The sequence below is a fragment of the Cyanistes caeruleus genome, chromosome 23, assembly GCF_971803275.1.
Source record: "Cyanistes caeruleus chromosome 23, bCyaCae1.hap1.1, whole genome shotgun sequence".
Lineage (NCBI taxonomy): Eukaryota > Metazoa > Chordata > Aves > Passeriformes > Paridae > Cyanistes > Cyanistes caeruleus.
Genome location: NC_141723.1, coordinates 7029633 through 7043315, shown reverse-complemented (window position 1 = coordinate 7043315; position 13683 = coordinate 7029633). Strand labels below are relative to the sequence as shown.

Genomic DNA, 13683 nt, shown 5'->3' with positions numbered 1-13683 from the left:
TGAAGCTAATAAGAAACACCACAACAGAAAGAAATCCAAACTTATCATCAACACCTAAACTAAAAAACACAACATTAAATAAATAGAACATATACATTATTATACGCCAACTACAAACAAAATAAAATTATACAATCAATTACTAAAAATCACCTTAGGACCACTCAAAAAACTTCCAAAAATTAAAAACTGCATCTAACAAAAGCCACCTAATTAACACCCAAAACTCAGCTAACCAAACAAACCCTACCCAATCTGAACCCGTACATACAATAAACAAATCCAAATAATACATATCAAAATCTATTTTAATTGATTCTACCTAAAATACAAACCAACCCATTCATAAAATCATCTTTATTCAAAAACCAAATTTCACGTAGTGAACACAAAAAAATGAAACAACACACTATGTGCCACCACAAAAACTAATATTGAATAAAAACCACATAAATAACTCTGCTTACTCAATATTACTACCACTATTTATATTTACCTGTATCTCTATAAAAGTATATCTAAAAGTAAAAAATAATTTGACCATTAAGCCAAAGATATACAATAAAAAATAAAATGTCCTAAAATTACATTATATCCCCACCATCTGCTTTATGCTTAAACAAATTCTGTAACTTCAAAACTAACAAAGAAAAAAAAAACTTTTAACGTACAATCTGTATACAATACTAATACACTCTACCCCAAATTCTCTCTCAACTCTATTGTTTAACAGAGACAACAAAAAATCCATTTTGTACTTTTTTGAAAATAACTTCTCATAGAGAGGAATGACAGGTTTGTCTTTACAAACAAGCTGTGGGTCTGCTGATAAGATGCAGCTATCAGTGAGAGACAACAGAAACAATGGGATGGATTCCACTAAAAGATCAAAGAGGCACTGAAAGAGTATCATGAATTCCACAAAAGCTAAGAATTAAAAAGGGATTATGCGTGGGGGGGGGGAAAGGTATCCCAGGTGTCAGGCGTTCCGGGAAGCCTGTACCTCTCAAGTACCTCAGCCTATGGGGAAAGAGAGAAGGGACAAGCAGCCAGGAATTAGGATAAAAAGTAGTCTGTGCCCTCCAAAAATTCAAGAAACCCCAGGGGAATGCCCCATGGCCTCTCCCTTTATTCGAATAAAGTAAAAGGACTCCTCTGTCTCCTTTTTGGACATAAACCTCTGGTGTTTGTGGATTAATTTTCCTGACATCATTGATTAGTGAATACAAAATAATTGCCAAAACCATAGTAACTTCTTCTAAAACTGTTCAACTTGACTCCAATCCCAAAACCCAAGCTACCACCAAAACACCCCACGGCTCAAAAAGACCCACGCCACATCCCAAACACACGTGAAAAAAAACCACAAAACCTTCTAAATCTCCTGATCTCTACTCCACAACAAATAAACTATCTAACGTTATTCATTCTTCTTCCTACGCCCTACTTATTGAAATAAACATTTTTTTCACTTTTCCTCAAAAAAAAATTTCCTTTAAAATCTATTAAAAAACTAACTGAAACCTGATTTCTATCAAGAAACACATTCATTTTAAAACATTTCCTCCCAATTGGTCTCAGACCTTTCCAAGGTTTGGATCCTGTTCCAGTGCACCTGAACCAAATCAACCTGCTCTGGCTCTGGAAACATCAACACCAAACCCAGAGCACGAAGCACCTCGCTGTTCCTACCCTGCTGTCCCCCGGCCCTGCTCTCTCGCATCCTACGCTGCAGAGCGCTGGGAGCCAGGTTCAGCCCCGAGAATTGTCACATCCATTCCCTCGGACATTCCAGCTTCCACGGGGATATTGCGGGGACCCCCTGCTTTCCATTCCCCAGTACAGCACCAAGACAAAGTTCTCACTCGGCCCGCGTCTCCAGAAAATCGCGTGCAAGGCTTAAATAAACCCCGAGGCTTGAGAAATACAGTCTGCCCAAAAAGCCCAGCTCTGCATCCAGGGGTAATGAACATCACAAACAGATTCACACACCCCAGATGCACGGGACGCTGCCAGCTCGGACCTGCAGTTAACTCGGCAATGGAAAAACCTGAGCTCGAAGCCCTCCTGCGAGGGTACAAAAGGTATTGGACACAGTTTCTAGAAGGCACCACATCGTTATTTAAAGGCACAGCTCGGCTAAAGAGCAATATCGACAAAGCCCCGAGACAAAAAGCCCGGCAGGTCGGGCTTTTCCCCCTCCCCTCCTCCCAGCGGCTTTTGCCAGCACACTCTGAAGCCAATAAGCCACAAGTGTTCCCCAGCGGCCCCCGCCGGGACTCGCTCCCGGGCTGGCGCCGCTCCAGGTGCGGGGGGACCGGGGGAGCCACGCGAGCCCCGGCAGCGGCGGCACCCGGGGGCGGCACCGCGCTCCCGGCCGGAAAGCGGCTCCTCCGGCGGGCGGGGGCAGCTCCGGCCCCGGGAGAGCCCGGCCCGCCCAGCGGCACCGGGACCGGCCCGAAGGGGCCCCAGCGGTGCCCGAGCCCCGCGCCCGGAGCGGACAGAGCAGCCGGGACAGACACAGCTCCGCGCCGCGGCTCCCGCCTGCCCGCCCGGCCTCAGCACGGCTGTCACTCCTCGGGGGCTGCCCAGCCGCCAAATTCCCCAGGGAATGCCAGAAGCGCTGCCGTGCAGGGCTGTAAGGGGTCAGAATCGCTCTCAAAAGCAGCGCCACGGCTCCATGTGACCCCGCCTAATGCTGGAAAAGCCGGTGTTTCTGTCAATTGAACCCCGGAAACTGAGGCAACGGGGGGGGGGGGGGGGCGGGGTGTGCGTGCCTTCTTAAACCAACACGATGGCAAATAAATGAGTGCTCCCCCCCTTCAATTTAATCCCCTAAAAGTAAAAAGTTATTTTTCCCTTGATTGAAATCTCTCAAATGATAGGAAAAGGGGAACACTCAATCAGACCCTTAAAAAGTAGTGACTATAAGGCTTCCTTCTCAATTTAAACCTCAGGATGATGGAAAGTGGGGGGTTCCCCTCAAGTCAAACCCATAAAATAGCAACAATATTTCCCCCCTTCCATTTAAAATGGAACATGGGGATTCACTGTTCACTGATACCCCTAACACCCTGGAAAAGGCAGGTTTTCCTCCAATCAGCACCCTTAAAATCATAGGTGGACTCCCCCCCAGTGTAAAAATAGATAATAACAGGAGTTTCTTCCCTCAATTTATGCCCCCCTTTTGTCCTCATAATACCCATTTCTTCCGGGGGGAATTGGGGAGCAAACGACAAAATGAAATCAAAAGGGAAAATCCCTTTTGCAAATCCCTGCAAACCCGCACTGGCTTACTTGGCTCAGATGCTGCTTTAAACAATGCTCCATGTCCAGGTGTATCCAGCTGTTCTCCCAGATCCTATGAGACACTCCCAGTATTATTCCATGAAATACCCCCCAGGAGCTCACCAAAAATCCCTCTGCTCCAACTGCTCCACGCTCCATGCTCAAGCGAAGTGAGAGAAACCCTCCCCCTAAAATAGCCCCGGCCAGGACCCACCCATTCTTTACCATAACTGCTCACACCTGGGGCTACTCTGAGTGCTCATCAACCTCACAGTTCAGTTTGTGCTGTTGCCATCCTACGGGTGAGGGGAGGGGCAGAAGGAACTTGTCGCTCATTCCCTGGACGGCTCATTGTCTGCACCTGACACACTGGGGCACCAGGCTTTCCTTGCTATGGATGAGGACACCTCTCCTCCTCCTGGTGCCCAAGGCTGAAAATGGAATTCCACCTCCACAATTCCATGTGTTTGAGTTTCACAATTCCCAATGTAATTCCCCATGGATCATAAGCCATCACCTCTAATTTTTCCTCTAGAATCACTGCTGACTTGCCTTTCTGTGGAAGTGCTTGACGCATGGATGCAGAGTTCAGGGGCTTGTTTATGGCTTATCCTGACGAGCACAAATGAAATCCAAACACCCAGAATTACAGGGAAATATGGATAAAGTTTATAAATACTCCTCTTCCCTGCAAATCCCTGGCAACCTCCCATTGACCTTTTACTCTTAACCTCTGAATTTTGACCTTTGACTCTTGACTTTAGCTCTCTGAAGTTTGATTCCCTGATAATTGACCTTGAACCACATAACCTTGGAAAATTAACCCATAACATTGCACCTGGGACCCTTTACTCTTGATCTTTGAACACTGACCATTCACATGTGACCCTTGAAGTTTGAATCCCTGACTTTCCAATTTAACCATTGACCCCTGACCTTTTGCACTTGACCTCAGCCCTTTGACCCTGCCCCAACATCAATATTACTGACCTACAGTGATTTCAGCATATGAATGCTACCACAGTTATCTCACCCAGCCGTGTCAATACCACTATCAGTCTCTATCCCAGCCCCAGTGATTATAGCTCCAGCCCTAGTGATCCCTTCCCTGCCCCAGTGATTTCAGCTCTTGGCCCACGAGCTTTATTTCACTGCAAGCTCTCTTCTTCCAGCTCCACATCCACTTCCTTTTCCCTCCGCTCTGCTAGGTGAAGCTGCTCCAGGTTGAGACAAAGGGTCTTTGTTCTTGGTTCCAGCTCTGAGGTTTCACCTTAAGGCCGAGAAATGCCACTCCAACCCCATCCCAACCCCAAAGCAATCTTTACTGTATTTACAGCCTGCCCCGTTGTGTACCATTCTATGCTTGCTTCCCACATGTACAGTCACTATCCCCTCAGAACAGTGTTTGCAGCAGTCCTCATCCCAGCCCCAGTGACTTCAGCTTCAGTCCCACAAGCTTTATTTGACTGCCAGCTCTTGTGCTATGCTTCTGCCTCCTCATCTTCCCAGCAGTGCCACATCATGCTGCTTTCTGGCTCTCCAGGCAGGATCTCTGTTTTAGCTCTAGCTCTCTGTGGTTTGAGCTTAGCTCTTGAACCCACATTCCAGCCCCAACCTGACCATCCTTACTGGAGGAACAGCTCTGCAAGGCCCTATCCCCGCCCTTACACTGATTTCAGCTCCAGCCACGCAGTTCGCATCCCAGCTCCATATTCCTTATCCCAGCCCCACAACAGTTTTACCCTAAACCCTACCATGTTTCTGTCTGCTCCAGCTCTGCTTCCTGAGTTCCTGCTCCTCAGCTTCCCACTTCTGGTGGCTGAAAGTTGCTCCCGCTTCTCACTGCAACCCAGGGCTGTTGATAAGGCCACAAGTCAGTTATTACTATCACTTCAATGTCTCTAGATACTGTCCTACCCACCCTAATGGGAGCCCAACTTTGGGGCCACTTGAGGCCTCTAGCCCAACAGGTACCTTCCCCCTCCCCCTGGGTCTCAGCCCAGCACTTGCCCAAAGGCCCCCCCTCACCCCCCCCAGGCATTACCAGGGGCTGGGAATAGCCATTGGGCCCCTGCTAGCCCATCCCAAAAGGTGCCCTTGGGCTGGTTCTCAGGCCCTGGAGCCCTCCCAGCCCCCAGACCCTCAGACTCTCCTTGGTACCAGCAGACAGGGGCTGCTAATCCCCCAGGCACCTCCTGCAGGCCCTGAGCTGCAGCTCCATCCCCTTCCCCCATGGCATTTATCCAGCTCCAGCCTCAGTATTTCCATTGCCCCACATTGGTTTAGGCATGATTCCAGTGCCAAGGTCTTTATTCCATACCCTGGGGCTTTATGTCTCCACTGGTCCCACAATGGGTGTTTCAGCCCCAGCCCCACAATCTCTACTGAATTAACATCAGCTATCCAGCAAAAAAGCCCCTAAAGTAATTAATTTTAAGAATTAATTAATAAATAATATTTAATTAATAATGAAATCATAAATAATAATGAACTAATAAATAATCAATATTTTATTAATTAATAATTTATATTTATTTAATATTTAATTAATAATCAATAAATAATAATTAATAAATATTAGCTAGCTAACAAATAAATATTTAATATTTAATTATATAATTATTAATAAATATTTAATTCATACCTAATAGTATTAAATAATTAGTAAATAACAAACTAATAAATAATAAATATTGAATTAAATAATGATTAACAAATAGTATTTAATAATAGTAGATAATATTTAATCATTATTTATTAATACTTAGTTAAACTAATACATATAAGGATAACAATATATCTTGTTAAAAGTAATTATAATTAATAATAATTTTATTATTTTAATAAAACGAGCAAAACAAAGCAACGTAATAAAGAAAATCGTTATTATTTTAAATAAAATCAAACTAAAATAATAAAAACGAAAAAACCCAGCTTTATTCTCGATATTTTAAACATTATCTTCAATCCAGAAACTACAAAACAGCTCCTCTCTGTCCCGCAGAAGCAGCAGCTCGTCTCCCTGTGCCACTCCAGACCCCGCACCCGCCTCCGGCCGCCCGAAAAGCCCAGGACGTGGCAGAAAGAATTGGCCATGACCGGCCCCGCCGCCCCAGGACACCGCCAGCCCCCAGATGCTGGCCCCAGCAGACGCGGGCATGGCGCCCGACCTCACCGGCGCTCCCCAGTTCAGTGAGCACAGGGCTCCCGTCCTGGCGCACCGGCGCTCCCTGGATCGCTCACGCCGCCGCTCGCCGCCGCCGCCGCCGCCAGCCGCCGCCTCTCCGCCGCCGCCTCTCCACTGCTCGCCGCCGAACTAATGCCCGCACCCCTCCAGCTCACACTATTTATAGCCCACGGCCGGCCAGCCCAGCCAATCACACCCCGAGGCACCGCCGGGCCCGCCAATCCCAGCCCGCCCATTCCCGCCGCGCTCGCCTCCGCGACCCCCCGCTGTCCCCTCAGGCCCCGCTCCCGCGATCCCGCCCGCTCCCCCCCTTCTCCCCGTTTCTTTGGGTGAAGTTACGGCCGGGACCTGAACGGGGAGCTCCCGCCCACCCTTCCCGGGACCCAGCAGCACCTCTCAGGGCTGCGGCAGCTCGGCTCCGCCGGCTCCCAAAGCGACAGCGGCCGGAGCGGCACCCCAGCAAAACGGGGGAGCGGGAACGGGCCACGACTGAGCGGGCTGAGCTTGGCGGGACCGCGCCTGGATTCAAAGGGCGGCTGTGATTGGCCACCTAGAACCCTGACCTAGAACCCTGACCTAGAACCATAACCTAGAACCCTGACCTAGAACCATAACCTAGAACCCTGACCTAGAACCGTAACCTAGAACCCTGACCTAGAACCGTAACCTAGAACCCTGACCTAGAACCGTAACCTAGAACCCTGACCTAGAACCGTAACCTAGAACCCTGACCTAGAACCGTGACGTAGAACCCTGACCTAGAACCCTGACCTAGAACCAGTCCACCGGGATTGGCGGAAGCTTTGAGGCTGCAGCCCATGGGAGCGCGAGGTGCTCAGTTGGGCGGAGGGAAACTCACAGCACTCTAATAGGTATGAAGTCAGACTCAGGTTTTGATTTTCATGTGGTTTAATAAGGTAACAGATTCAGCCATTATACAGCAGTAGAATTATTCTTTGAGATTTATAAAGGTGCAAGATCTTCATTTAGTCATATGTAGCTTTATTTTCATTATTAGCTACACAGTTCCAATTCTTTCCCACCTGAACAATAGGTCAGGGGTCAAAATAATCCATCCAGACAGAAAGCATCAAAATACAAAAGAGCACACACAACGAAGGGTGCTAATTCAAATTCCATGTTGGTATTTGGTCCAGTACCTTACAAAGCAAGGAAAGGTGACGTGGAGCAGTCGTGCCTGTAGAAGGAGCTGCAATATCACAAGCACACCTTTGCCGGAAGTTTGACCACCACTGGGACTGTTACTCCACCCTGAGACTCACTGTGACCCTGCAGTAGGGGAGGTGGGATGGAGAGAACAATACAAAAAGACCACAAACGACAACCCTCCAAACACTCAAGCTTCTCCACAGCTACCCAGAAATTACTTCTCTGTAGTTTTAGCAAACAATGACCCAAGAGAAGCTATTGCTTCACTAAAGCCAAAAAACTTAACAAAAACATTTGCCATACACTCAAATCTAGTCTAAAAGTAGCACATGCCTCTGGTTTGAAGAAGTTCTCATTACATTCCCCTCCACTGAACTTTCTCTCCAGCCAGTCTCCCCTCGCTCTTCCCCATTCCAGTCAAGCTGCCTAAAACCCCACCCTCAACTGCATAAGCAGCACGAGGGTGCTTGCAGGGGCAGGAGTTGGACTTGCTTGCTCTGGTCTGCCCCTGCAGAAATCTGCGCAAGAAGTGGGTATGAAAGCTACAGAAGCTGCTATGGCCGCTCTCCTGTCCCATCTGTCAGCACTGTCATCCTCAGTCGCTTTGCACCATTAGGCATTTGCAGAGTATGCTCTAATTGTAAGCACGTGCAAATACACATCCATGCACCCAATTCCTCTGGCCTCAGACATCCATCGTGCAAAATCCTATGGCACCCTCGGAAGACTGAGGTTTTGAGGTTCTCTTTATTTTTTCCTTTATCTATTTTCCACTGACTCAAGAGGATATCTCTCACAGGCCAACACTGAGGGCTTTGTGGATGACACGACTCCTAAACAGCATTGTCTAAGCATAGAGAGAAGATGTATCCAGACAGAAATATACTGACAAGCATACTTACAGCTAGTGTAAATCTATTTTCTTCAGAGAAGTAAAAATACACAGCATAGGTAAATTCTAGTAAATCTGTTCAGCCAAAATAGGAAACAAACAAACAAAACAAAACCCACAAACAAACAAGAAACCCCCAACAAACCAAAAAACCCTCCAAGCAAACCAAAAGCAACTAAACCCCAAAACAATCCCAGCAAAATGCCTACTTTGGCTTCATTTACAAGTCACTGCTCTGTTTGTGCAGCAGCACAAACACAGCATCTGGAACACAGGCCCTCATACGCAGGTTGAAGCCTTCCATGCATTCAAGCCCACTGCTCTGCTGTTCCTCTTCCACCATATATGTGGTCAAGGACCAATTTCACAAGGTGCAAATAGTGAGCCTACCCTGAGACAACAATCTGCCAACTGCAGATCATTCAAGCTTAAAAAGTTTGATGGTGGCCATTCATGGGGTTCTGCTGTTCTGTGGTCCCAGGCATTATGAAATGCAACAGAGCACACGGCAGCACCAAGGTGAGGGCACAGGTATCTGGAAGAAGTTAAATTTAGATTTCAAATAGCATTTCTTCTGTCCTAAAGACAGAAACACAAGTGGGGATTAAATACAAAAGAGGTTTCTTAAAGCAGCCATTCTATGGGGGGAAATTCCCGGGGGACTTTGTCTTTGCAGCTTCTGGAGAACAAAAACCTATGTGACTTTCTCTTTCCATCTGAGAAGATTAGGATAGACAAATCGTTGCTCACACCAATAATCACACCTCCACCACAAGGTGGATTCATTACCATTCATGCCTTTGAGAAACCAGGAAGAGCCACCTGTGCTCTCATAGTCAGGACTAACCAGCACCTACTGCCTGGGGGATGAAAACATCTCTGTGGGCCAGAGGGACAGCCTTGTTCAGGTAAGAAGAGGAAAGACCAACACAGTTAATGAGAAGTGTATCAGAACCAAAAAATTTCCAATGCACACAGCAGACCCATGCCCCGATATCCTTCTGCTCCTCAAACAGCACTCTTGCCAAACATCCCGCACCTACAGAGAACATTGAAGAGAAGCTAAAAGGTTACCATACCACTCCTAGGCGGCAGGACTTTGAGCAGCAACAAAGTATCAGAGAATACATCTCCTCTAGATAACGCAAGCAGATGTAGGACCTAAGGTCTGGGGATGCGCTGTCAGCATTTGACAGCATCCCTTTCCTTCGCAAGCTGTCTAACCAGATATAGATTTGCAGCACAATTTACTGTCTGTGGAAAAAACACTGCTAAAAATTCAAGGGAAGATATGCCCCTACTGGCATGCTTCCCATGTGCCATTCATTTTGCCAAACACAGTGCAGGCATCTTCTGCCACACCAAGTTCAAAATCAAAAACTGTACCTCCAGTGCAAGTCACTGGCAGGCCAACAAACCTGGAACAAAACAGGCACGATGCCATGGACCTATGACAGGAACTGCCCATTTAACATGGCTAGAAAGGGTCCCCAAGGCCAGTGAGTAACTCGAGCTTCTGTTTTACTCCCTTTCCTACCTCCTCCTCCATGCCAGACCAAAATACGCTGGTCGAGAATCCACGTATGTGTTTGTCTGACAGAAATTCTGCCTTTCTTGCCTCCAGTCTACAGTGACAAGGACAACACTGGCTAGCCCTCACAGTCCTCCTTGTGTACACGAGCCTCAGATCCCTGATTCTGAAAAGCAGTGGTGAACCCTCAGTGTTCACCTGCAGCCACTCTGCACCAAGACACCTCAAGCTGCTCTTACATTTTAAAGAACACAGGACTATGAAATGAGACTCATGGCAGGTCCTTGATTAACCCACAACTGAAGAGCCACAGGCTCTTCCACGCACACCAGCATTGCTACTGCAAGGCTTCAGAGTCTCTCACCAGAGAAGCAGTGCTGTCTGGGTTCAAATCTTCAAGGCTTAGTACCTTGAAATGGTGTTAAAACTAATAAATAAAATACACAAACGGAACATAAAGTACTGTCATAGCTACAAGTCGTAAGGGGGTGGTGCAAGAGAGAATACCAAATTGAAACCAAACTCCAGCACTTTGGGAACAGGAGTTTGCCTGAGAAGGACAGCGCCGCACGTGACAGCACTGCACCAACCCAGCAAAAGAAGGCTATGTGAAAGCAGTGGCTGGATTGCTACAGGAAAAGCTACAGATGCCCAAGTTCCAATGGCACTGTAGTGCAAACCAGTCACTCGCATCAAGGAAAATGATCCTCAGTGACAAACAGTGAGTTCTCTGACATCCGTAGTGCATGGAAGTGTAAACAAAGCCACGGTGACATGCAGACAAGGAAAAAAACAAAGGATAAAAGACGTGTCAGAGCTTGGGGACAACAAAGACTCCCAGACCGAAACAGATGTAGAGATTCCTGGTCAGCCAGCTGAACCAACACGATTTTTTGGACTGATACATGCCCAGTCATGTGAGGAATTGGCAGGAAAAACAGCCAAGAGTCCCTCCTCCTAGCACACACTAGCACTTTCAGTTACAGCCCTTGGTAACTCTGGTCCCCATCTGTACAAACATGTACAAACATGCAAGAAACAGACACCTGTAAATTCTTTATCTGCAGCACACCAAACACGTTCTGGTCGTTGGAAATGGCACATGGCAGCAGTATCAGCAAATCAGGAAGGTTTGTCCTTCCAAGAAACACATTTCACCCGTGTCATCAAGAGAACTGCTTTTTCAGTTGGCACCATCCTGCATAAGGAAGTGCAACAGACACCACCACAGGAGATACCCTTAACAGAAGAGCAGAGCTAGAGAATCCAGTCAGGCCTGGGAAGCAGCTCTTCTGTGAGGTTTTTCCTCCCCTCTGTCACACCTCCTTAACCCACAGGAGAGCAGGAGGTTTCTCTCAAACCAGGCACATTGGCAGGGCATGAGTGTTTCTCAAAGAGCATTGTTATGTGCTATCTGAAGGGAACTTCTGGGGATATTACAGATAAAATGTGTACAGGCCAGGAGACCGGACAAATGTTTCTCTAGAAAGACAGTCTCCTCCTGCACAGGGATTCTATTATCCCCTGCACATGTCTTGCTCTCTGCAAATACCTGCTGCAGAAATGCCCTGTTTTAATGGGGTGGATCATGTTTGCAGGAAGAAAGGAAATGCCAAATACAATCCAGAAAGATTCCCTCTACTAAAGGAAACCCACCTGTGACACATGTAAACTCTTGCTTCTTTCTGCCATGTGCCTTCAGGCTCCCCATCAGACTGCCTTTCGCTACATTCTTTGCCTTATTCCTTGCCATCCATCCCCAGCATAGTGCCAGTCCTCGGCACGAGAACCATGACAGCTCGAGACTGGATGCTCGGCAGGTCTGGAAGACAGCCTGGCAGCCCTTTGGCAACATCCCCACCACCCCGAAGAGTAAGGGATCTGCTCTTACAATAGCTGGTATGTGCATTCAGTACAGGACCTTCCCTGTTCAAGAACACAAGTGTGGAAGGAGTGAGTGTTGTGTCACAGGGTGGCTGCACAGGGTGGCAGAACCGACAGCACTGACCAGGCACTCTTGCAAGGGCTCAGGCTTCTACAAAAGTTTGTGCAGTGGTTAAAGCTTCCTCCTCCTTCTTAGAGACTTCTTCCTTCACCAACACAGCACAGAAAAACAGGGGGTCCTCAGTGCTGTCTGAACCAGAGACTGTTCCAATGGCAAAGCCAGATAGAGGACCACAACTCTGACAGCTGACAGCTGTCCTCTGACAGCTCACGACCCAGGAACGCATCACCCTGCAGCACACCTCAGATTACAGCCTCTGCACCAAACACAAGCAGTAATAGCGTTTAGATCATCAGTGACTGCATCATTTTCTGCCACTAGAAGAGCTGAGTGAGGCTACATCTCACACTTCTCGACACTGTAGCTAACCCAGTAGTTTCTTGATTTTAACTCTGAAGGTTGCCATTTGAGAGACCTGCCCCTGTTTCCGTGAGGCACCTGATGATACCAAACACCTAAACACACGGACTCACTTCTGCAGTTCCTGGGACCCCCAGGGGGATTAGCATGCCACCTGGATTTTCTGGGCGAGCACAGTGGGGTGCAGCACACAGAGAAGGCTAAGCCAAGGCAGCCAAACGTCCTAAGTCCCAGGCTTGCCACCTCCACTCCCCAAATTGCATAAAGCACTCGGGTGTCTTCCCTCAGCCAAGACTGGAGAGAACTGGACTGCAAGTCACAGATACCATGGAGTGGGAAGACAAGAGACTAGAAAACAATCTCTGAGAAATCTTTCCAATGGGCTTCTCCATCCTTCAGTTCTCACCAGCTGATGTGTTGTCACTACCTTTGGGTTTGGATTTAGACTTGAAGGAGAAGCGTTTGATGAGGCGGTGAGAGAAGCTACCAGCTTTCTTTCTGGCGGTGGAGTTGGCAGTGACATTGGACAAATCATCGTGCGACTGGCTCAGGCCCACTTCCTTCTGCTTGCTCCTTCTCCGGAAGATGAGCTTGGTACCGCTCCGAAGAAAACTAACTGTAGAGACAGGAAGGAGACGGAAACCACGATAACATCCTGCGCTGGCAGGTTTCAGGGACAGTAACATATCCAGCCATTCTCAGATATGCAGCAGTCCTCTTCCGCAGTGAGTGGCAGAAATACACAGCACAGTGGCTAATCCCAGCTTCCAAACGCAAGGCAGTGTCTCAGTTCATGACAGACTGCAATACCAACAAGCGGCCTCATTAAACATCCTGTCTCGTGACCCCTCTACGTAAACTTCCTTTTACACAATGTCCTCCCCTCAGTGGAAGTGTGCAGCATTTTAAATGAAAGCCAAGACTCATATGAATGGAAAACAAGCGAGATCAACTGAACCTGAAGACCCTGAGAGGAACATATGAGAGGGAAAAGGCCTCTCAGACCAGTCTTTCTCAAGGGCACGGGGATTAACTTTGTCATCCAGTGCCTGGAAAAACTGCCCGTGTTTTCATGATGTGCCCAGTCTGGAGGCACATAATGCCAATGGCTCCTTATGACTCTCACAAGCAGAAGATGGAGATGCAAATTGCTTTCAACCTCAGAAAGACACATCCAAAACCTGCACACTGTATAACACTACAATGGTATTTCCTACAGAGGGGGTTTGCTCTCCATTTTCCCTCTCGCT

The 13683-nt window shown here is 47.6% G+C and overlaps 1 protein-coding gene across 20 annotated transcripts in view; it reads right to left on the bottom strand.

Annotated features, from left to right (window-relative positions):
- The window catches only part of C2CD2L (C2CD2 like), a 44867-nt gene that overhangs the window by 10701 nt on the left and 20483 nt on the right, over positions 1-13683 (bottom strand). For 8 of the 20 annotated variants that reach the window (XR_015278893.1, XM_086861227.1, XM_086861224.1 and 5 more), the window contains 2 exons: positions 12861-13049; positions 5043-5143 (listed from right to left, as the gene is read on the bottom strand). The exons of 2 other annotated variants lie outside the window; for them this stretch is intronic. Coding sequence is in view for 17 of the 18 variants with exons in the window: in XM_086861227.1 (XP_086717353.1) it covers positions 5043-5143; positions 12861-13049 (290 nt within the window). In the remaining variant the exon portion in view is untranslated. Of the gene's footprint in view, positions 1-5042; positions 5144-7366; positions 7766-8391; positions 13235-13683 lie in introns of those variants that run through there. 10 more of the 20 variants (XM_086861230.1, XM_086861229.1, XM_086861228.1 and 7 more) reach the window with 4 other exon arrangements.